Here is a 25,029-nt window from a genome sequence, read left to right on the forward strand (position 1 = left end):
TGAAGTAAGAGTAAATACCATGGCAATCTCTATCCAGGTATTGGCGATTTACCTTAAATCGTGTACACATTTATTGCCTCAATAGCTTCTAGTTCTGAATTGCTGTCTAAAAACAAATGACCATTAGAATGTTTAAATGAATCATTGTGTGAGACCAGCTCCCACTGCTATATCAAAACTGGATCTGGTGACCACGTTTCTCCTCCCACGTGTGATGAAATTTATTGTGCCTGGTTGCTTCCTCTGTCTTCATCCCTCCACTTTTTAATTTTCTCTGGTAGTTACCAGAACAAAGACATAGCCTTGTTTGTTTGTTTCGGCATAAAAAGATATACAGCTGGCCCTCCACATTTGCTGGGGTTGGGGGTGCAGGAACTCCCTGAAAATGGAAAAACAATTACAAGGTTTTTATTTTACAAAGTCATTATGGCGGGGTACAGACCACCCAAAAAGGGCACTCTGACGGCACCTTGTTTTGCTGTGTGAGAAAGCCTCAGCGGACAAACCACGTGGCTTCCTTGCGTGGCAAAAAGAACCTGCAAAAAGCGGGTTCTTTCTGCAGCGCCCTTGTGACGCCACAGTGCGCCAATGGCACACTCACAACGTCACAAGGGGGTGCGATTTGCAGATGCTAACCGTCTGTCACATCAAAATGGAGGCACCCATGTGTATAGGGCGCCGCCATTTTGATGCCCTCATCATGTGCTAGGGGTGAGGCATGTATGGGCTGTGCACCCTCGGCCAAACCCTAGTATGTGACGAGGGCGCCCTATAGTTCCATCTGTCCAAGGTCTATAAAAGAATTTGGTAGCACATTTGAGTTTAAGGGGAAAAAAGTTTAGCATAAATTTCTAGCATAAAGTTTATGCTAGATATTTCTTTTACTCAGGGTATTACAGATTCCTGAACACAAAATTCCCTTCATTTTTGAGAGCCCAGCTCTGTAATATATGAAATGGTGGGTGTCGTATTAGTTTTAAGTTTTAGGAAAACATAAGTAAGGGATAGATCACACTAGTGATAATAGGATCCCTTCCCTTGTTAGCACTATTTGATGTCTGTCTCTTCCTCTAATCTTTTCTCACTAGCCATCTTGGGTAGCATGTTGAGAGAAAGGCAGAACATAAATGAAGAAATAGAAATAAAGATGACACATTCATTGTGCAAATATTTTATACCTCTGACAAGAAGAATGTGATGGAACAGGCTATTCTGCTTTAACTGCTCCATGCCAGTTACCTTGACTCTCATCTCTTAATCTAGTCTTCACAGGCAGTGGTAACCCACCTTGCTGGTTCCATGGCCTTTGTAAATGTTTGCGTATGTATACCAGTGTTATAAACTAAATTTAGTGTGCTCCAAGTGAAAATGAGCATTGTCTAATATGTAAAGATTTATGACCAGTTCATATGTTTGATTTGAACATGTAATTGGTTGCATGAACAATGCAATATATGAAGGTAAAAACTTTTCAGTATCACTGTTCTATTGCAAGATAGAGAAATTTCTCGGAGTAGAATTTGATCTTCAATACTGAAGATCCTGTATTAAATGTATATATAACAGCAGCTGAAGACAATATGTGAGCAGGAATATCAGTGATGATAGTTTCCCCAATATTTGTTTTAAATAATAATAGGTAAATATTTAAAGAAAAATAAAACACTCTGAATGAAAAATAATTAATAAGACCAAAAAAGTGAGGATGTAAGTTGATCAGTAATGCCATCTTTAATTATCTTTGAATAAAGCAGTTATTCCTGACTGTATTTCATCAACTGGCCTTTAAGGTGCTAAAAGACTCGTTGTTTATGTTGCCACAGATTAAAATGATTACCTCTACCTGCCACTGCCCAGAAACCTATGCCAAGGTACATTCTAGATTTCACCTTCTGGTACCAACCTCCATTGAAGCTGAGTTTTGAGGTGCAAGGTACTGTCACTAAAAGAAAAGAACTGGCAACCTCATATCTGCAGTGCCCTATGCTGCTTAAACTTCTCACTCACACAGAGATGTGTTTTCCACATTTCACCTCTCCAGTTTCTATTTTTCTGTGCCATTCTGCAGAGTTTCCTCTTGGCAGAAGTACAACACTGAGAACAGATTATGTGCCTTGTAGTGACAAGTAACATCACATACGTTTTGCAGCCTGAATATGAGTTGTTCTTTTAATAAGCATTTCTGAATGCAACATTTCTGTTCTAGGAAGCAGGGTTTGAAAAGTGATCAATTTAAATTACATTCCATTGATGTTGTTCCCGACACTGGAGCTGAATGAATGATCCTTCTGAGCACTCTGAAGACAGAGATTACAAGTAATTAGCACTAGTGTTAATTGCTTGACAAGCTCCATTAGATCAAAACACTAGCTCTGCTATGACTCACTGGGGCTCCATACAAAAGAGGCTATCACCCTGATCCTGTCTGTGTTTCTCCAACTGTAATTTGTAGTTGTAGTCCAAAAGGGGAAATTTTTATTATCTTTGAAGAAGAGCAGGAGCAGTGAAGATCTGGCTTTCAGGGAAGCTTACCTGATGTTTATCTTCCCACCAAGGAACCTACCCACCTTGATCAGGTTCTAAGGAACACCAGGATTTCCTGGAACACTGTAAGCCAAAACTTTATAAAGCCCAGAGGTAACATGCTCCAACTGGGTAAAAGTGTGGCAAATGGGTCAAAACCTCTAGGTGCCAGCAGTGGGAAGAATGATAAAAACAACATTGACCGAGCTGTCATTAGCTTGGGTTATGCTAGCTATGAAATGCTCCCACTATACATGCAAGTGTTGATGTGACATGTGGTTTAAGTATCGCTGTATTGTAAGAAAACATTACAGAGATTTACTGGCTGAAAACAGATAGGAGAATGAAGTGTATTGCCAAGGAAGTGGTTTTACAACAGCAGCTACTGCTGCTGCTTCTGCTGCTATTGAAATATAAGTACTGAGAATGCTGACTGCCTGGATGTGGATTTATGGGAAATAAAGCCCTAAAATACTTTCTCTAGCCAAGAAGAGAGGAAAACATCCCTCTCATGAAAACAGCTTTTCTTCTTTCTGTACTTAGCTCCCATTGAGCTTAAATCGCTGTCAGTATTGTGATAATGACAATTCAATATTATAGGCGTGTAGGAAATGAACTAAATAAATTAACCAACTGCTTTTAAGAAAAATATGCTCTGTGGATAGCTGCTCCTGGAAATTGCTATAAGCTCCCTATTCTTTCAGTCTCAAGGTGGCTATATTGTACAGAAGAGAGAGAAAGGTTTTAGTAAATGTCTGGAGAATAGTGCTTATTGCTGCTAAATTAGCAATATGGGATTTTTTTTTAAGGTGGTGGTGTCATCTACTCATATCTTAGAACTGTTGTTGTAACAGCTGTCCCTAGTGATACAGAAGCTACTTAATTTATCTTAAAACAATAATTTTAGATAATATTATACATACAGTATATTTCAAGGATTGAAAGAACCCCACATACATTACCTTATTTATTGTTACAGAAGCCCTGTAAGCAACACCTGAGTTTATACCACCATTACTTAGTTAATTAATTGAATGTATACCCCATCTTCCTCCTGAGATTGGAGTTAAGGTGGCCATATATACGCACAATCTTTTGATATATGTGCACAATCTTGTGGCATCTTGTTGCAGTTACAGAAATGTACTTGCGACTTGCTACAAAGAGATTTAGGTTCGGTGGACTAAGAGACTACAGTATTCACTGGGGTTTGGTTCCAGGTCCCTCCATGGATACCAAAATCCATGGATACTCAAGTGCCATTATATACAATGGGGGTAGTAAAATAGTGTCCCTTATATAAAATTGCAAAATCAAAAGTTTGCTTTTTGGATTTTTTTTAAATAATATTTTTTAAGCTGTGGATGGTTGAGTCCATGAATGCAGAATCCATGGATATTGACTTTTTTTTGTTACATATGATCATTCTCACATGTGGAGTGTCTTCTCTTTAAGATTAGGATGACAGATTACATCTTCCAATACAATTGCATATATAAGGCCTGAAGGACAGATCCAGGGAAAGAAAAATTAAAAATATCACCCCACCAAATGGAGTTCAAACTGTGGCACTTCTTGCCGAATTACCAAATAACTCTGCTACCTAAAATCCAGTTTAAATGAAATGGGTTTACATTCCTTCTAGGCGGAAGTCTCTTAGGCTGGCTTTTGATGAGTGAGCGAAGCTTGAATTTGTTGAACTTCATAAGGGGCAGTGGAAATCCTCTGATTCCCTTTTCTGCTATAGTACCAATGGGATCATACTGCCATAAGTAATAATTGAATTGCCTCTTTGGGGAAAGGCAGACAGTGCTTCTGGTCTGACAAAGCTTGTTGTTGAGTGATTAGTTACTCTGGAGATTTTTCCCTCTTGAGGCAAAATTCTGATGGACTGGAAGCAATGGAAATATCTTACGTTGCCTGAAGTATTCTTCATATTGCAGTGCTGGCTAAGCTTGCAGCAGAGTTTGGGAAAGTTACTTTTTTGGACTACTTCTCCAAGATTCTCACAACCAGCATGGGTTTCCCAAACTCTCATATTCAGTACCTAACACAGCGTAATTACGTATTAATGTGGAGTATAAAACTGTTTTAAATCTGTGTCCCAATAGTATACAGATTTTAGTTTGTATTTTATTATACACAATTTTATTTTACCAGAACTTCTTTTTAATCATGTAAATCATGTAATCATGTAAAGAAAAACCTGCCTTATATTCTATATAGAAACCAGCATGCTGTTGGTAGCAGGGCTCCCAGAACAAACGAAACCTCAGAAAACCCTCTTCTGGATGGCTAAGAGGCTTGTGCCAAGTTACCTTCAAAGAAGGTGGTTTGTTAGGTATAAAAAGAATTTATTGTGGAATCTGATAGCAGCTGCCCTGGGTAAAAATAAAATTTACCAATTAAATTAAATTACTAAGTAATGCTGTGCAAACTCTTAAAATGCTAGCCATTGTTTTCATTTGCAGTTGACTTCAGAAAGATGCATATACCCTATTAATACTTATTCGGAATAATATATGCCTATTGATTTTATTGGCTTTAATGATGAACAGAGCAGAAACAAATATAACTTAACAAATATTAATATTTGTGTTTCTCATATGAATGCATACACCTTTGGGAGAACTTTGAATTTGAATTAGTTTGAAGTAACCCAAGTACAAACATACAAACTGCTTTCATTTTCTATTTTATTTCTATTTTTGGTATTTGTCATTATTAGGTTATGCAAAATAGATATATTTGATATTCTGAAAATGGTTCCAAGTCTGGAATTTGTTTTGCACTTCACAAGATCTTTGAATTTGGATATGTTACGGTTTACAGGGTGGAATATAACTTTCAGATTTTTCTGTTAGAATGTGTTAGAATGGTTGAGAAGTTAAAATTACGAAAGTCTTTCCTCTAGTCCCCAGTTCAGTATGTAACAACTTTGGCTTATCCTCAGGCTTTCACTAGTAACCTTATGAAAAATGAAGCAGTGGTTCTAAAGTGTAACCTCCAAGGAGGGATCCAGCACAAGAGAATATCTCTAAAACTTCCAAACATGTCTTCCAAGTCCTCTTTTTCACTCTAAAAATTTGTCTTTTACTATTTCAGCCCTCTAGATTTTGGCCCTCCAGATATTGTTGTACAACTTCCATCTTTCCATTGACTATACAGACTAGGGCTAATGTGAGTCTAATCCAGTAACATCTGGGGAAGCAGAAGTCACTCAACTGTGCCTTAGGCAAAGCAAACATCAGAACTAGTGATTGGTGTTGTGTTCACTACAAGGAAAACGTATAGCTTACCATCCATTTTAGATTTTTGCATATCGTTGATTTGAATAATATAATCAGTTTCTTATTCTACCAACTGTTTTATAAATAAATTTGCAGAGCAGCAGTTACCATCAAACTAAAAATTCTGATCAGCTCTTCCTAGCACTAGTATTCAGCTGTTTTATGATGTCTAAGTATATTGGAATTGACAGTTTACTTGGAAAAGACTTTTCTGTAATTCCTGATATGTAAGTTAAATTCTTCTTTGCTCCTACACCTATAGAATTTGATTCATCTTTCTTGCCTATCAAACGTTGTCTTGCACTAGAATGAATACACACACACACACACACACACACACGAGTTGTCTTGCACTAATCACATAAAATAAAACTTCCCAATATGTATTAGTGCAGAAAGATTCTTAGCACATGACATCTGAAGATTTCTTAATATTCAAATTATCATTACATTTAACAAATGGCCCTAAGACTGCATACAAAATACTTATTTAAACAAGCACACTAATAAGTTAGGCATAGCCCTTAACATTATTAGAAATAAAACATGGAGTGTTAAAATTACAGATTTCTAGAAAATTTTGCCTGCCTTTGTATGGCATGGTGTCTCTGTGGAGTATGTGCTGAAGTATACATCTATCCTGCCAGTACACAGATTTTTTTAATTTGATAATTTCCTATCTGCTTTACAATTAATCCAGTCCCACAATCTATTTAATCTAAAGTATTAATATAATGTCTTTTCGTGTTGCAGGACAAAATGTAGTTCTGCTGAATGCAATAGAACTCAGCTGTTTAGTTCTGGGCATTTCAGCTAAACCGTAGTGTAAAGTGGGTTACCAACTTTTGCATCGCAGCATTTTGTTTATTGAATTTTCTCAATCTGACTTGCAGTGACTAATTTTAAAGTTTGTTTCCAAATGGTTTTATTTCAAATATTTGTCCTCTGGTGCCCTCTTGTGGCTATACAGTATCTATAATAGGCACTCTTCATGCTTCTTACCTACAATGTATTTTTAAACAGTCAAGAAATAGTTGTTTTCTATATGTATCTGTATCTATTTATCTTCAAATGCCCCTTGACTGAGAAAAAGGGAGACTCTGTGAAGTGGAATAGGATATACAGTTGTCCTTCCATATTCGCTAAGGTTAGGGGAACAAGACCCCGTGAATATGGGAAAACCGCAAATAACAAAAACACCATATTTTTACCTGTAGGACACCTCTCTAGGAATCTCTAGGTTCTCCAGTGCAACTCTGTGGTCAATGTCCAACATACACTGACCATAGAATGGCACTGGCGTAGCTACAAATGGTCTTTCAGTGCAACTTTTAGTTAAAGTTGACCACAGAGTTGCACTGGAGGACCTAGACAGTCCTAGAGAGAACATATTAATGAAATCCGTGAATAATCAAATCCGCAAATATGGAGGGATGACTGTAGATATAAGAGGGGAAATGAGTACAAATCGGATGTTACACCGCACACAACCCTTTGGTCAGGAGCACATCGTGGATCTGCTGCTGTGGGGTGGTAAATCCACCCTGCTCATGATTTTAGCACTACTCTCCTTACAGCTGACCTGAGTCAAAAAAGAGCTCTACTGATGCTAGACCTCTGAAGAGAGAAGGTCTAGCATTCAGGGAGCTCCTATTTCAGCTGCAAAAAAAGCAGATGTAAAATCAAGAGAGGAATCACAATCTCTGTGGTGACAAACCACCTAGTCATGTCAGCTTTATTTTGGCCTGTCTGTATAGACCCTTACTTTCTTGTCTTATCTGAATCTAGGCAAACTGGTTAGCATTGAATATGGTTACTGAAGCAAGCCGTCTTCAAATTGTGGTTAATGATTCTGGCTTGTGACTGTAAAGTATGGGGTCTCAGGATTCTGCTTGAGCATAATAAAGAATCAGAATTAGCTGAAAATAGAAACGAAAGCTTCTGATCTTTTTGCTTTCTAGAAAAGTTGAATGTGAGGAGCACAGAAACCCAAAGCACAAAACTGTGACTTAGAGTTATGTGCAAACCCAGCACTATGTTATCAAATCTACTTCTCTACTTATATTGAAGTCAAAATTTCATGTTTTTATTTGTCATCCTTTGAAAATTGGTACATTATCAATTTGTACTTTGCAGATTTTAATTGGTTACAAAACAGAAACTTTTGCTTGTCAGTGACATTTTTACTACCACCATATTGTCCCCATCTGAGGCAATGTATTGATTACTGATATGTAAAATTGTTCCTTTTGTGCCTGTCTTTCTCAAAAACTGTTATATTTTGTGACTCCTTCTTCTAGTTATTATTATACGAAAAGACATGGATGAACAGGTGGAAACCATCTGTCTTACATGAAGGAGAGGGAAATATAAGAAGTGTCAAATGGAGAGGAAACCTGATTGCTTGGGCCAATAACATGGTAAGCATTGCAAGGTTGCCTTCATTTAAGTTAGTGAGTAGGATCCAGAACACGCTGCAAAAATAATCCAGTTTGAGACTGCTTTAATTGTCCTGGCTTAATACTAGGGAATCCTGGGAATTGTAGTTTATAGTGGCACCAGAGCTTTCTGACAGAGAAGGTTCAATGTCTCACAAAACTACACTTCTCAGAATTCCTTAGCCTTGAGCCAGGGCAGTTAAAGCGGTCTCAAACTGGATTATTTTTGCAGTGTGTTTTGGACCTACGTCTCTGGTATCATACTGTTGCAGTATTTGCAAATGTTTTAATTGTCTTGGTGATTAAAGTGGCTCAGTTTTGTGTATATTACTGTCTATTTTCTAATGATCACTGGAGTGATAACTGTTGTTGCATGTGAATAATATAGCATATTTAATTATATTAAATATAATAAAAGTGCAGCCTAAAAATGTACAAAGCAACAGTTGTTACAAGGCAGGTTCTGTTTGATACTGTTGATACTGTTATCTGTTCTGAGCCACCAAGAATAAAGGTGGGTTATAAATTTTGATCCATGCATCAAAATTTGGTACTGAAAGGGAATATTGATTAGGGCACGTTAAGTAGGTTAATCAGCAAAGAACTTGAATTTAGACTTCTTATAGTAAGGGGCTTTTATATAAAAAGCACAGCTGAATTTGCTATTTCAACTAAAATTGGTGCCTCTTGCTGTGGTCCAATTAATTGCATATCTCCTCTTATCTGCTTTGTGCTTGACTTCAGTTTCACTTTCTGGTGAGCAGAAGCAAAGAATAAACTACAAGACTCTAGCAAGGCTTGGTCAGCATCCAGTGTGGGATGCAACTACATTCGTCATATTAATAACAACTAGAAAGAAATTAGCTATCACTTCTTCTCAGCAGCAAAAGATCATAGTTTGGGACTAGGAAATACAGCATCCTTTCAACAGCAGAATAGCCTTAAGATGAAACAGATAGATGTTGTGTAGGAAATGAGAAAGAGATGAGCTTCTTAAAAAGAACATTATCCAGAAAAGCTGTATTTTTTATTTGGTAGCTTGTATCACTTTTTAAAACAAAGTGGATGAAATGTAACAGAAAACCACCAATTTTGTTTAGATGTGGGATCTGTATAGAGCTGTTAAATGTTAGGATACAATGTTGTTGAAAGCCACTTAAAGTTTATTCTCAGGTGAAAGTGTTAGTTCACTTCAATGTGTGTATGCATGTGTGTGCGCACACACACACAGATACATACACATGTGTGTGTGTTGCATTGTTACAACTTGTGGCTTCTGCATGATACTCTGAACCATTGATTATTATTCTGTGTTACCTCCCATGAGAGGTGATTCTTCAGCTGTCACACATATTCCCAGAGGATGCATGAAGGATATATACCTTAATTGTGTCACGCTGAGGAAAAGATGCCAGTGACACAAATAACACTAAGAACCTCAAGAACTTGTAGCTGAATTTCCAGAGCAGGGGTAGACAGTTGAGTGGGAGATTGGCTTCTTAGCACTTTATGGGATATCAGCAGCAAACTTTTAATAATTTGCAACAATTATATAAAATAAAAAAGAATGTCAGGAGCTCAATATATTCTTTTGCATTTTTGTAGGAAGTACTGTAATATTCTTTAGAGTATAAGTTTTGAGCATGGATGTTTCTGTGCATATATAGGTCCTTGTGCTAAACTGTGCCTGCAGAGAGTAAGTTGTGGCTGCCTGCCTGCCTTAGTCATTCTTGTACTTTCAACCAAAATTATAGTTTGCTGCAGAGCAGATAGTCTGATACAAGCATTTCCCTCCAAATGACTCCAATTCCATGCCCATCTCCAGAATCTTTTTTGTGCTTTCCAGTAGGACCATGCTGCCACCTTGGTATAACATATGATACGATATATCTGGACTTTGGTCTTGTGTGTGAGGTGCCACACTGAATTCTCTTACTGTGTATTTCTTCCAGGGTGTAAAGATACTTGATGTGATTGCAAAGCAACGAATCACCAACGTGCCCCGAGACGATATAAGCCTTCGTCCTGATATGTATCCCTGCAGCCTTTGCTGGAAAGATAATTTAACACTGATTATTGGCTGGGGAAATTCAGTAAAGGTACAATTACCTGTCTTTGTAATAAATGCTTGCTGCTATCACAGACAAACAGAGGATTATTTCTGAAAAGCGAAGGCGATAGGGAGAAAAAAAGAAAGGAATTTGATTTGACTACTGTGTAGAGGACTCCTGCTGCCATAGAAATGTCATTGGGCTGACCTTCATAAGAAGGAATAATGACAAATGCCCAGTGGTCAGATGGATTTCTCTGAGCGTGTGCAGTTTGCAAGGCTGTGGGATGATTGTCCTTTCTTTGTCTTTAAGAGATGTGCCTGGAGAGCTGTTAAGATAGAGTTATGAAATTCATTAACTTCCTAATCTAGTCAGGAAACAATTAGTATGAATGTTTTAGCAACTATTTTTCATCTGGCCTTATTTCAATGGCTAGTGAAATCTAGACCAGAATGGTAAATGCAGAGTTTCAGCAACTGCTTTCCAGAAGTACCAATCTGCAAATCAGACACAGAATTTATTAAAAGCCCCTTTCTAAGAATGAAATCCTACAAATAGTTTCATGGGTGCAATCCCTATTGAACTGAGTGGGTCTTACTTCTGAGTAGATATCTTCAGGATGTCTACTTACGTACTGTAATAAAACGTCTGCGTCACAAAGCCCTGGAATGGTAACCTTAAAAATAATTAAATTATGTCCCTACAATTCTGTTACTTATAATGTTAACCTGGAATTATGACTATTGGAAACAAGTTGCTTATTGTGGTGGTGGGGTTTGACTCTGTACAAAAAAAAGTAAAGTAATAATAAAAATGAGAAGTTACAGGGCACCTTAAAGACTATCAAGTTTTTGGAGGCATCAGTATTTTGAAGCAAAAATCTCTCCTTCCTCAAATGCATTGATAGAATTTTCTATCCAAGTGGAAGATACACATTTGGTAACTGTCAAATTAACAAGTCTCTTTCTGCATTCCCATTTCTCTCTGATCTCACCCTTAAGAATGAACTCTTTGCATATATATCTGAAGCTCTAAGATTATACTCCATGCATCTGATTGTAATTCTCAAAAATTCATGCTGTAAAAACATCTGTCGTTTTAAGGGTACCACACAGGTCTTTGTGCCCTGCAACAAGATTAACACATCTACCCATTGGTGTCATTATTGACTTTATTGCAACTGTCAGATAGAACTAATCAAATGAAATAAGTGAAAACAGAGGGAAACCAGAAAGCAAAATTAATGTTATATTTAAATGAAAATGTAGCCAGAATTTCATTGTTATCTAAGATATTGCTTTGCTTCATGTTAAATTTTTTGCTCTCTCTGTTTCTTAAAATGTCATCTTCATGGAAATTGCAACCTTCACATTAACAAGTTGCAGTATTTCTTCAGGCAAGCAACCCCCTTTAATTAATATGATGATTTTATTTTATAGATCTGCTCAGTAAAAGAACGCCATGCAAGTGAAATGCGAGACCTACCTAGTCGCTACGTGGAAATTGGTATGAGCATAGCATGTTTTTCATAACTTATCACCAATAGATGTTAAAACTGTATCATCTTTGTGTTTTGGTTTGTTTCCTAAAAATGAGTATTTGCAGGAGCATAAATTCACTGTATGAAAAAAATATTTCAGTAAGTTTGTCAAACATTTTTAGGTAGGAAGCTGGTTGTAAAAGGCAAAAACTGGCAATCCATTTCTGTAAATATGTGAATGTATTTATTGTGATGGTTATAAAGTGCTGCATTTGGAGAATGGTATGTGCTGTCTTGGTCACATCTGTGTGTAAATGTGATGAATTATTATGGTACCTAAAATGTGGCTGTCTGGTTACCACCACCATTAAAACAAATGTCAGAAAGTGGTTGTGTCCATCTTGACAAGTGAACAGTTGCAGTGTGGACTCTAGCCTAGGGATGATTTGATGCTGTTTAAGCATATTCTTTAGGCATACCCTGGGAATAGCAGAGATTGGAGTGTGCACAGGAAGGGGAGGTGGGAAGAGGAAGAGCTATACTGTCATAAATCTGCCCAGGCACATGTTGTAAGGGTGGAGTATTTGTGGAGACAGCTTCTTTATCTTCTCTCTTCCAGCCCACAGTATTCCTTACATATTTGAAGATCAGTGCTTTATCTCACTTAGCTGCTAACAATCTGTTTGAGATTTCCTGTTCTGGTTTCAGATCACAGCATTCCAGCTCTGTTGAATGCTGTGAACATCGCTTCTTTAAACATGGCTTGAATGAGACTGAGAGGAGGTTGTCATTTATCCATGTCTTCATAGAGATTACAATATCTTTTGATACCATCTTGCTTAAGAATCTCGTATTGTACAGGATCATCTGCCTCTGATTCCTGATACTGTTACTATGCAGTTAATGATATGTGGTGATTTAGGTTTTTGTTATTGTTGACAAAAATGTATATATTAAATGTTTTGAGAGCTGATTAGCTAGCAAGGATGGACCTACACCAAATAGAAATATAGGCAAGGAGCATCCCTCCATTTGATCAGCCTTTAAATGCCTTGTTTGTATTCTGTTGTAGCCACTTTTACAACTTTGCACAATGTTAATCAATAATTTGTCCTTGCCATATAAAATAATAGCTTTACATGTATGACTCTGTTAATAATGATTCATGAACATCTACAGGCATACTATTTGGTGAATGAGTATTGATGTAATTTTTTTCACCAAGGCAAGGGTGGAAGAGGAGAACATTAACATGATGCTGCTCGTACAGATCAGTGCTCAGCAACTTAACAAATGTAGATGAATTGTTTTGTTGGTTTCAGCTGTTGAGTTGATGGTTGGATAAAGTGCTTGTAACAAGAAGACCCGGCTATGGGACAGAGACAGCTTTGTTCATCTTGGTTGATGAACTATGCAGGGAACTGGACGGGAGGAGTGTGCCCCTGTTGGACCTTTTAGTGGTTTTTGATACCATCAGCCATGGTATCTTTCTGAGCTGCCTCTCAAGGGTAGGACATGAGGGCACAATTCTGTAGTGGTTCCAATCCTTCTTGGAGGGGTGAATTCAGAAAATGGTACTGGGGGATCCCTGTTCGAACTCATGGCCTTTGGCTTGAAGGGTCCCTCAGGACTCAGTTTTCTCTCCCATGCTATTCAAGCATCTACATAAAACCACTGGGAGAGGTTATCCAGAGTGTTGGATTTGGGTGTCACCAGTATGCCAATGATTCCCAGCTCTGCCACTCTTTTCCATCCAGTTCCAAGGAAGCTGTCTCTGTACTAAACCAATGTCTGCTGTTGGTAATGGACTGGATGTAGGCAAACAAATTAAAACTTAATCCAGACAAGACACAGGTAGTTTATTTTTTTTTTAATTCTTGTCAGTCATAAGGCAGATCAGGGAATAGGGATTCACCCTGTATTGGATGGGATGGCCCTTGCGGTCTCTTCCAATTCTATGATTCTATGGATTACACTCCCCCTGAAATCTCAGATTCACAGGTTGGACATGCTTATGGATTCAAATCTCAGCTTGGATGCCCAGGTGTGCATGTCCGCAGCTAAAATGTGGACACCAGCTGCACCTGCTTCTTGAGAGCTCAGATCTGGCTATAGTGACACATGCCTTCATTGTATCCCATTTGGACTACTGTAATGTATTCTAGGGCCTGAAGCAGACAGGCCAAATAAAACACCTTCCAGGCACTTTGGGGGTGTGGCGTTCAAACAACATACATACCCAAACCACCCTGGAGCCACACCAAGGCCACTTAAGGAGTGGCAAAAAGCCGTACCTGCCGGTGGTCTGTTCTGGACTGCGGCAGTGGCCGGTCTTGGGACCACACATCCAGTCACCACATTCCCATAGTGATCAGGGCAGCTGCTCCTCTGGCCCTATTTACATGACCCCTAGGTGGGGCTGCCTTGGTACACTTACAGCATACAACCCTTTCTTAAAACAGCTTCACTGGCTACCAGTTCATTTCTAGACACAATTCATAGTGCTTGTAATACAAACAGCTTCATTTATATACCACTTCATACTGAACTAACAATGTCTACGAGGTTTACAACTGTAAGCTAATTGCCCCCAGCAATCTGGATATTCATTTTAGCGACCTTGGAAGGATGCAAGATGAGTCAAGCTTGAGCCCTTTTGCTGGAATTGAACTCGCAACCTTATGGTTTTGAGTGAGTGGCTGCAATACAGGCATTTAACCACTGCGCCACCAGTAATGACCTATAAAGCCCTTTATGGCTTAGGCCCAGGCTATCTGAAAGATAGACAAACCTGCCAGAATTCTAAGATCTATGAGGGAAGGTTTTTGTCAGTTCTACCACCATCATAGGCTTGCTTGGTGAGAATATGAGAGAGAGCCTTTTCAGTGGCAGCTCCAACCTCCTGGAATGCCCTTCCATTTCCATGGAGGCTAGGCTGACCACCTCCCTGCTTTTCTTTCACTGGCAGACAAAAAGCCTTTTTTGTTTAAGCAGGCTTTTTATTTATTAGTAGGGACTCTTCTTACTGTGATTTTTTTATCTTTTTAAAAAACTTTTAATGTCTTTTAAAAAATGTTATACTGCTTTATGTGATATTTTTAATTTTTTTAAATTTTATTGTGATTTTTTTTAATTGACTCTGTCTGGGAGCCACCTTGGGTCCCACTCTGGGAGAAAGGTGGTGTACAAAAGAAAGAAAGAAAGAAAGAGATCTTTCTCTTCCTCAATCCCCACTAGATGTGGAGGAAGAGACAGAGAAGGGGATGACAGGGAGGAGAAGGGAAGAAAGAGTGGCAGAAAGAATGCATGGCCCCTGCGGTCCTTCCAACTCTGTGATTCTAGTCAGACGACTGCAAAATATAAGTTGGTTGCAGCAACCCTTTTTCATGGTGAGACTTGCATGATGGTGCATCCTGCTAAATGTTTGTTCAGTGTGTCCCTTTACTTTGAGACAGTGGCCCTGATGGCTTCTATATCAGTGAGGTAACAAATCTTCCCCAGGTTTTAGTAGAAATTTTAAAGGAACCATCCAGGACGCTGAACCTATTTTAGATATAGCTTGAATATATCCTTTAAAACTGGGACTGAAACCGGGAACAGATCTACTAACCCACTGACATGGAAACCACCAACTACAACTGCTTTGAGGTATGGTATACTCTTCCCTTCACACACACACACATGCACATGAAAACTACATATGAAAGATTCTCTGTGAGTGTACCTGGGAGAGTAAAAGACCTGGGTGTACAAGGAAAAATAGGCACTTCCCGCCTCCCTCAACATGACAATACTAACCAAAATAATTGTCCAGAAACAAAGTAAGGTGAATGTGAACTCCAACGCTTTCATAGCTGGCATCCATAGTTTTTTATAGGTTTGGGGGGCTATGAGGCCATGTTCTAGAAATGTTTTTTGCTTCATGCTTCGCCATCAGCTATGGCTGGTATCTTCAGAGAATGCTGGCATGGAAGAGAGTGGGGTATTTATACTGCTGGTTGAGAGGAAGCGATTTACACTTAATCTGTGTATTGTTCTGTTCTTGAATAACAAGATCTACAGGGTATTTAATTAATGATCTATTGTCTGCTGGGAAGCCCCCTTCACCCTGGGTGGTTTTCATTTGCATTTACTGGGTCTTGATTTTGATATTTTTTAGGACTGGTAACCAAACTATGGGGCTTGAAAGAATGCGGCCTGAAGTTGCCCTTTTAGCACTGGATTGGGGCCACGGCAACTACATACCACGGCCCTGCTCTCTCCTTTCTGTGGCTCAAAAAGGAGCCACAAAAAGTGACTTCTTGTTGCGCCCTGGAAAGGGCACTATAGCTGCCGACACATGGCTTATCTGCAGCTGTATGTTAGGCGGTAAACTCCTGCGGGTGTGAGAGGGTCTCTCCTGTCCTTCGCTGAGTGCAGCATTTGCTGGATTTTCTTGGTTGGTTTGCGGACAAGTCTACATAGGGACCACCAAACACAGTGTTCAAACACAAATCAAGGAACACGAGTGACACTGCAGATTGGGTCAGCCAGAAAAGTCAGCAGTAGCAAAACACATTATAAACCATCCTGGGCATAAAATGCTGTTTGAAAACATTGAAATTCTGAACCATGCCAACAACTATCAGGTCAGAATGCACAGGGAAGCCATTGAAACCCAAAAACACCTGGACAACCTCAACAGGAAAGTAAACAACGTTTGGCTACCAGTCCTGAAAAACACCAAAATCAAGACCCAGCAAATGCAAATGAGAAACTACCCAGGGTGAGGGGGGGGTCCCCAGCAGACAATGGATCATTAATTAAATAGACACCCTGAGGCCTTGCTATTCAACAACAGAACAATATACAGATTAAAATGTAAATTACTTCATCTCAACCAACAGTGTATGTATGTACCTCACTTTTTTCTTTGCCAGCATTCTCTGAAGATGCCAGCCATAGCTGATGGCGACACATCAGGAAAAAACTCTTCTAGAACATGGCCTCATAGCCCGAAAAACCCACAAAAAACTAAAGTAAGGTGAATGCAGATCAGTTCTCTTAGGGGTGTTATTAGCACAAATGAGAATAGGATTATAAAGTTCATTTTCATGCTAGAAGGCCACGAAATGTTCTTTGTAACGATAGCATAGCAGTATTTTGGATTAATGCTAAAGCGTCCCCCCCCCCCTTTCTGTTCTCAGTGTCCCAGTTCAACACTGAATTTTTCATCAGTGGGATTGCACCACTCTGTGACCAGCTTGTCATACTTTCATATGTAAAGGAGATTTCAGAGAAGACAGTAAGTATTTTTTATTTACAAATGAGAATAAGTAAAGCCAAAAATCCTCAAATATAGATAGGCCCAGTGGTGGCTGATGACTCCTGTGTCACTGTGATGGATATTCTGTTCTGGTGCTTCTACAGTCCAAGGTGGTCGCTCCCCATTATATGCTGAGTACTTTGAGTAGCTCTTTTGATGTTTGCACTGAAACTCAGATTCATTGCCCCACTATCAGGAGCAAGACACACACCTCTAGTTATTGACTATAGTCTTCTGCACACGTGTTTGGGAGCACCAGGCTCCCCAGTAGGACTTGTTTTTGAAAAATATATAGACAATTTAAGACTTTAACAGCTCATACCATTAGGCATTAAGGTCCCTGTACAGCCAAGCTCCAAATGCTAGCAAACCAGCAACCATTAGTGATTCACTGTCAATGCTATTTTTTTCCCTTGTGTGGTATAGGTGTGCCAAGTAAGAAGCTTTCTTTAGAGTGGTAGAAATGGAGGCATGTAGATAGCCTGTAAAATAGACCCAACGGCCTCGATTTTGTTTGTGTGCAGCTGTTTGTTGATTATAAAGTAGCAGCTTTACAAGGGATGGCAGAGTACAAGTTACTTTCTTTTCTAGATTACAATGCAGTTTTAGCTTTGACAGAGCCACATACTCTTTACACACTGGGGACTAAAAGTCAAATAAAGGTTTGGCCCTATTTTGATTAAACATTTATGAATAGCCAGATGGTTGCTGGTGGTGGTGCTCCTCTTCCTCCTCTTTCTTCACTGCAGCACTATATGATCCTGGGCCAGTTACCCTGTCTCAGCCTAACATACCTCACAGATTTGTTCTGAAGATACAGTGAGTGAGGAAAGAATGATGGGTTATTCCTTGAGTACCTTGAATGAAAACAGGTGTGTAGCTAAGAGAGCATTAATCATTCTTCCCCAGTGAAATTTTCTTTAATCTCCAAATTTCTAGCATTGCAGTAACTTAAAACTTTAGTTGAGTATTTTGAAATACAGTTTAGGCATTTAAAGAAAGGGGATAGGCAAAGTTACTGAGGACACTGAACAAGGCAAATGTAAGAATTGTAGGTGTGAATGATTTTCAGTGTCTTAATGACTGCAATGCTAGAAGTTTGGGGACTGAAGGAAAATTTCATGGGAATGCAGATTTCCCATTGGAGAGGGGATTCTCTCATTTTGCACCCCTGGTAGCTGCACCCCAAATGAAAAGGGGGCTACTGGTGTAATAAATAAATGAATATAAATAAAACATTAGCATAACTACCCAGAGGCAAATGGAGGTATGCTTCATCTTTTGTCACTGTTTAGCTGGTTGCAGAAGGCAAGCTGAGTAGGCAGTGACAGGGAGGAAGAGCAGGAGCAAAACCAGGGATGAATGGTGGACCATACTATGTTAGTATGGCTCAACAATGCTTACCTTGGCCCTGTATGTCATTAATCTTTTGAGTGTGGATGAACAGGAATTAAAGCTTAAATTGAGGAGAGATGTGTTGACATAGCATATTCTTTTAAGTAAAACTTGTAAAGATGATTGGACGAGACATTATACTTGGTGTGAGTAATGCAGGAAGAGCAACTGTTTGGTACCATTGTCTTAGTTACATATGCACACACACACAGGATGCATTGGATCTCCAGTCCTATGGAGGGGTGACTCTGGATTCTTCATGACGCATTAGTTTTACAATATAAAATGAAAGAAAGAAGGGGAGAGGAAGAGGGAAAACCCTTGAAGTTACACCCGTAAGAGTGGCAGATGCTCTTGATCATCTCCTTGATAGTGAACTGGCATTAGACAGCCATTGCTATAGTAACCCTGAGCAACTGGGTGCACACTGTTGCTAGGCAATGAAATGCCGTTGGCTCAAGGTACCGCTCAAATCTATTGAAATCAATAGGGTCAGCTTCTGGCCCTCTTGCAGGACAGCTAGATTATTATTTTCTATTATTTTAAAGAAAGGAACAAAGGTGCTTGTGCAGCTTCTCCCTGGAGAACTAATACTGCAGTTCCTTTCTCTGAGTGAGTCTGAGGGGGGGAAAGCAAGCTACTACACGAAGACAGGGATGAAGCTGATAAATAGATGCTTGGGAAGAGAATAGGGTGTAACTAATAAAAACTAGTAATTCTATTGAGTGGGTGTCAAGAATGTACACCCCCCAAAAAGTTTTACCCTTTGGAATTTTACCATGGAATCTTTTTCAGAACTGTTGATGCTGCCTAAATAGTCAGAAACAAAACTTATGAAGATTTCTTTAGCTTGTAACTATTTTGAGCAGCTTTTAGCAATCCAGAGCCCTGCAGCTATTTTGAACTACAACTTCCATTTGAGAGTGTCAGGTTAGGGAAGCCTTGTTTAGCACATTTAACTTCAGTAGCCACAGTATGGAAAAACCAAAACATTTAAAATAATGAATTCACATGGGTGCACTATCATGAACAAAGGCATTCTGTCATCTGCTGACTACTTACTGAACATCAGGCCTTTTTTTGTACAAAAACCATACTTGAACTACTTTGTGTGCACAAGTTGTACTAAACTATAGCTTATTGTTACAGGCAAAGGTAGGAACAAGTCTCAGTAAGCCTTGAGCTCATGCACTCTCAAGTATGTCTCACATCTTTATGCAAATTCAGCGTGGCAACAGATGGTTTCTTGGTGTCTTTCACTAGCTGATATTATTCCAAAGGCTTGAGGAGATTTCCACCTAGTACAAACCATTAAGCTATTTTGCCTCATAAGCAGACAACAGGCTATTCAAAACTATTTAGTTGATGCTGAGCTTATTTACAATAATCAAGATTGGTCTAACATGTTTCAGTGCAAATGACACTTGCATGTTTCTGTGGCTTTATCAGGTGCTGACAATATGGAATCCAGTATAAAAACTGTGCGGTCTACATCAGGGACTGGCAGTCACAAGCCCCAGGGGTTTCTCATCTGACTTATAGCATAAACATTCATCTCAAGCAGCCTCCCCCCCTCCAAACTACACACACATCAGCTGCTTGCTCTATAGCCAGGGCAAAAGGAAAGAGCTTTTTAGGTAGCAGCATGACGCATCTGCTCAATACCCTGGAGAAACCCTGTCAGTCAGAGTAAAGATAGCATTTGGCTAAATGGACTCTTTGGCTGACACTGTGTAAGACAATTGTTTACTGGCTGTTTGTGGAGACAAATAACTCAGTTTCAAAAGGGTACAATTCAAACATTCTTTTCAGCTGTATTAACAGGTATATCGCACATATTTTGCTTTGATACTGAACATGGCTTCCTTTCCCCAGGAAACAGAATGTTGTGCCAGACCTAGGCTTGATATAATTCAGCCATTTCCCGAATCATGTGAGGAAATCTCTTCTGATGCGCTCACAGTGAGACGCTTCCAGGAAAATGAATGCCGAGATTATTGCTTAGGTGAGAAGTTTTTAGTAATTTCAGCCATTTGTCATGGTTTTGTTTGGTTTGTTAGTTTGTAATGTGGGCCAGAATTCTGTAATGGTTATGGTATTGCATTGTGAGGGATATTAGGGATATTGGCTACAGCAGCATGGGTGACAGTGGAAGATGCAGGGGGCCATTTTCATCCCTATACCCTTTCAGGGGCATCTGCCTCAAACCTGGCTGTTATGCAGTCTACAACAAAACTAGAAGCAACTTCCAGTTTCTGATTTCAGTTGGTTATAGCTGCATTTCATAGTTTGGGAAGAGGGCTCTTTGCATTTTGCCACTTGGTTTCAGGGCTGATTCTTGCCATTGATGCAGTATTCCCTATATTCGGGGTGCATGCGTATGCAGGATTCAAGTGGAGCCTGTCAGCAGCAAGGGGGACACAAAATGCCCCTGGAAAGTCATAATCTATCCATTGCTGGTCTGCAGTGTTAGGGTGTTAAATGTTACTGTATGATTTCATCTCAAAAAACTTGGATTTTGATTTACCAAAATCTGCTTAGAGGCAGTGCTTCAGAACTGATCTCTAGCTTTGTTATTAGGCCAGTTTAATAGCCCCTATTCTCTTAAGCCTGTTCCTTAAGAGAAATCAGAATGTGTTACTTTTGCTAATTGGTGCTAATTTATATTTTCTTTTTCTGATGTGTTAATTTATTTTTTTTTTACTGTGTGCATGATTAATTTAAATAATGACGAAATGCAGTATGAATATACTCATGCACAAGGTATCCGTAATAGTTCCGTTCAGTGAGAATTAGCACCATATCAGTGTTTCATCCTTAGGAATAATATACTGCAAAACTATCTAGTGGGAAATATTATAAATTGTTCATCGGTCTTTTACAGAGTATTCAGAAGGTGAATCACTTTTTTATATCATCAGTCCAAGAGATGTTGTTGTAGCCAAAGAACGTGACCAGGACGATCATATTGAATGGCTCTTAGAGAAGAAGAAATACGAAGTAATTTTTTCCCCATTTTTAAGTCTTGTCAGTGTAATAAAAATAAGTGATGGGATCTCTGGTTTTAAACTGCTTAACTGTTCTGATTGCATCCCCATGTGTTATTTTTTATTGTGTTTTTAAATGTTCAGGCTTGTTGAATAGGTCATTCTACCCCAAGTTCTTGATGGTGAAGAACCCAGTGCCACATCATTATTTATATCTAGATTGCATATAGTCTTTGGTTTAGTTCCATTCTGAGCCTCTGAAAATGTTTAACCAACATTGCCAACTGCTCATAAAATGTTTCCTTGTAAAATTATTTATTTTACAAATAAAATATGCACTTGAATTTCTTCACAGTGCATTAGACTAAAGGGTATTGAGAAAGTTTTGATGTAGTAAGGTTAAAGCATTCAAAATTAAATATGAAACGGAAAGTTTCCGTTATTTTGTTGAGTTGGTGTAAAAAAATTGCTAGAATTTAGAATTTGCAAATACTGTGTTTTTAGTTCAAAATTCCAGCCAGCATATTAGCACTTGAAGCGTATTGAGTCATGTGTTTGGGTTCTCACTCACTAAGGACAGGAAACCTGGGAATGCAGAACCTACAGTTTCTGTGTCTTTTAATGCTATCTGTGTTATCATGGAAAACACTATGGTAGCTAAGAAGGAGTTTTGTTACGGAAACTGTGAGTTTCCGTGTGGTGTGAATACATGCTAGTAAAGAAAGGTAGTTGATCCAATTTGTGACACTTCTATTGGTTTTACTCTGCAATCATTTATGCAGTTTCATTTTTCCAGAGGAGTAAATGTTAGTTAGTCCATGTTGTACATCAGTATGCATGAAGTGCTATTCCCCTGGACTCCAAAGGCTTTTGAGTATATTCTGCCAAAAGTCCTTTAAGGTTTAATAGACAGGGAATAGCTTGTGTTGTAACCCACATTAAGCTTTCACTTTTCATTTTGGATAGCAAGGTGCCAGCTCTATTTCTGCACACACAGAGTAGCTTTAGTGGAAGAGTCACAAATTAAACGTAATGGAAAATCATTCTCCTACTAGTCAGAGATTTATTCTTTCTCTTAGTTGAGCACTAAGAAAACAAATCAAGGTTCCTTTTTCGACAGGTGTCTTTCTAGCACAGGTTTTTGTTAGAAAATGAACTCCTGTGATTGCACTTCATGTGGTGCCATCCTTCTGAAATTTGATCCTGATGTACTAATGTGGAGTGAACACAGATGGAGGCCAAACTCCTTTTTGTTTGTTTAACAATTGCTTTTGTTTGAGTATGAATTCAAAGCTGTTCATTCGACCATGACATTAAATGTTCTAGTGTTTTCAAACAAGAAACACAAAAAAACAAAGGCAACTCTACAGCTTTTTCTACAGAAGTTTTGAATAGTTGCTTTGGATATCATTTTTATTGTATTATATAGGAGGCTTTGATGGCAGCTGAGATCAGTCAGAAGACTATTAAAAAACACAAGATTCAGGTAAGTCTGTGAACTTGATTTTTGAAATGTAAAATCTCTGTGAAAGAAATGAATGTTGTCCATAGGCTAAATCAGGCGTTAGATTAAATACATGGTTACCATGAGTCTAGTTTTCCCATTTCTCTCTGAAATGTCTAGTACCATTTCCCTTGCTTCCTAGTTTTTAAATGTTCCATTTCCCCCTTCTCTGTGTTAGAGATAGCTAATCATGTAGAATAGCATTGGTGGTTAGGGACATACATAAGGATATTGAGACACTGAGATGTGGCTTCAGTATACTAAATCAAGTGTGCCCACACCAGCTGCGGATTTGTCATCTGTGGATTTGAGTTTCCGTGGATTGCAAGATCTGGCTTTTTAAATGGGCATGTGTGGAGGCAGCCATGTGTGTGCACATGCACCGATTGAAAACAACGGAATTTGAGGTCTCACTTTTTTGCTATCCACGGGGGATGGGGGGCACAATGAATTCCCCATGGATAGTAAGGGACCACTGTATTATCAAGGTGAGTGGAGAAACAAGATGCATGGCTGTAGCTTTGGTAGCAACCAAACCTTATTATTGTGCAATCTAATTTGGCCCAACAGCTGACAGTCACTACCCAGTTACCATTATTCTATTTTGATTACTGGTTTCAGTTTAATTCAGTGTTCTAAATATGAAGTTGAATTGGAACTAGAACTTTTGAGTTCTTAACTATAGTGGTTTCAGTTCAAGAACATATAAAGTCATAAAGACCATAGTGTTTTTAAGTAGAAAATGCATATTTGTCCCTATTGAGAAGATGCAGCATTTGCATGAAGAGACTTTGTGTGAAGTGCAGAGACTCTAAGTTAGGTAATTGTTTCCAAGCAGGTATCAGCCACATTACATTTATGTTCTTACAAACTGACTACTGAAAAATATATACCTACTTTCCTTTCTAGTTCCTCAGTACCACTGCACCTCTTAAATTTTACTGTGTGGCCTGGTTCTAATATAACAGTAGACAATGGCTGTGAAGAGCAGATTGGAAGCTTCTGCTTCTGATTTCAGTTAACTATATTTTAGTGTTGCATCAGAAACCTGAACTGTGAGTTATCTATGTTTAGTTTAAACAAGCCAGTTTCATGACTGGTGTCAGGCAAAAGTTTTCAAAATCTCCCCCAGCTACAATGCAAGAGAAGAAAAGTTACCTGAGTTGTAATGTGTTCATATGTTCTTCTCCTTTAATCCCTCCAAATAAGTTACTGAGTGTACTATCAAATACACAGTGGCCAAGTTCAGACATAACACTAAACAATAGGTTATTGCTGTTATGAGAATAAACCCATTCTCATAACAGCAATAACCCATTGTTTAGTGTTATGTCTGAACTTGATCATTGTGTATTTGATAGTACACTCAGTAACTTATTTGGAGGGATTAAAGGAGAAGAACATATGAACACGCTACAAACCGTGGACTCCAATGGGTGGAGACCTGGCCTGGTTGTAAACTTGGTTGGAGCTATGACCTCTTTGGGTAGCCTTGGATACAGATCACTCTGGGTGTCAATCAATCATTACTATAAATGGAGTAATAGTGGCAATTCACACATAGCAGAGTTGGGAAGGGGTGAGAAATCAGAAAATACTCTTAAACAAACAAACAAACAAACAAAAAGCCCTATACATCTTCAGAGAATAAATGTGGAACTGGCACTGACACCTTTCTCACACCTTCAGGGCTTGTTCACCTTACCTCTCCAAGGTCAAGAATGATAAATACTGAAGCATCTTCAGTGCCCTAACTGCTGTTTCCTACCTATAACTTTTTCTGCATATTCCAGCTTTCATGGCCCTGGATTTGCCATGCCCCTGGATCATTCCAAAGGCGGCACTTTTGGCCCGTCTGTTTCTGGCCTTTATCTCATGACAAGTCTTGGGACATGCAAAATGGATATTTTCATTGAGGAATTCAAATCATCTCTAGATTTAGCAATATTTTCATTTTTAATGAGCCTATCTTCATATATTTTTCCTATGTGGACTTCCCAGCATATTTATGTTTAGGGAGTTGCATAGAAGGCATGATTTTATTCTACCCCACCCC

General features: G+C 38.8%; 1 protein-coding gene across 2 annotated transcripts in view; it reads left to right on the top strand.

Moving 5' to 3' along the window:
* Positions 1-25,029, top strand: part of LOC149309501 (vacuolar protein sorting-associated protein 41 homolog) — a 121,454-nt gene that overhangs the window by 63,362 nt on the left and 33,063 nt on the right. For both annotated transcript variants that reach the window (XM_089532575.1, XM_089532576.1), the window contains 7 exons: positions 8,114-8,233; positions 10,204-10,350; positions 11,742-11,808; positions 16,969-17,066; positions 20,358-20,487; positions 21,367-21,482; positions 22,899-22,955. In XM_089532575.1, coding sequence (XP_089388701.1) covers positions 8,114-8,233; positions 10,204-10,350; positions 11,742-11,808; positions 16,969-17,066; positions 20,358-20,487; positions 21,367-21,482; positions 22,899-22,955 — 735 coding nt within the window. The remainder of the gene's footprint in view (positions 1-8,113; positions 8,234-10,203; positions 10,351-11,741; positions 11,809-16,968; positions 17,067-20,357; positions 20,488-21,366; positions 21,483-22,898; positions 22,956-25,029) is intronic.

The sequence above is a fragment of the Sceloporus occidentalis genome, unplaced genomic scaffold (assembly GCF_023333645.1).
Source record: "Sceloporus occidentalis isolate IW3139 unplaced genomic scaffold, rSceOcc1.0.p SCAF_7, whole genome shotgun sequence".
NCBI lineage: Eukaryota > Metazoa > Chordata > Lepidosauria > Squamata > Phrynosomatidae > Sceloporus > Sceloporus occidentalis.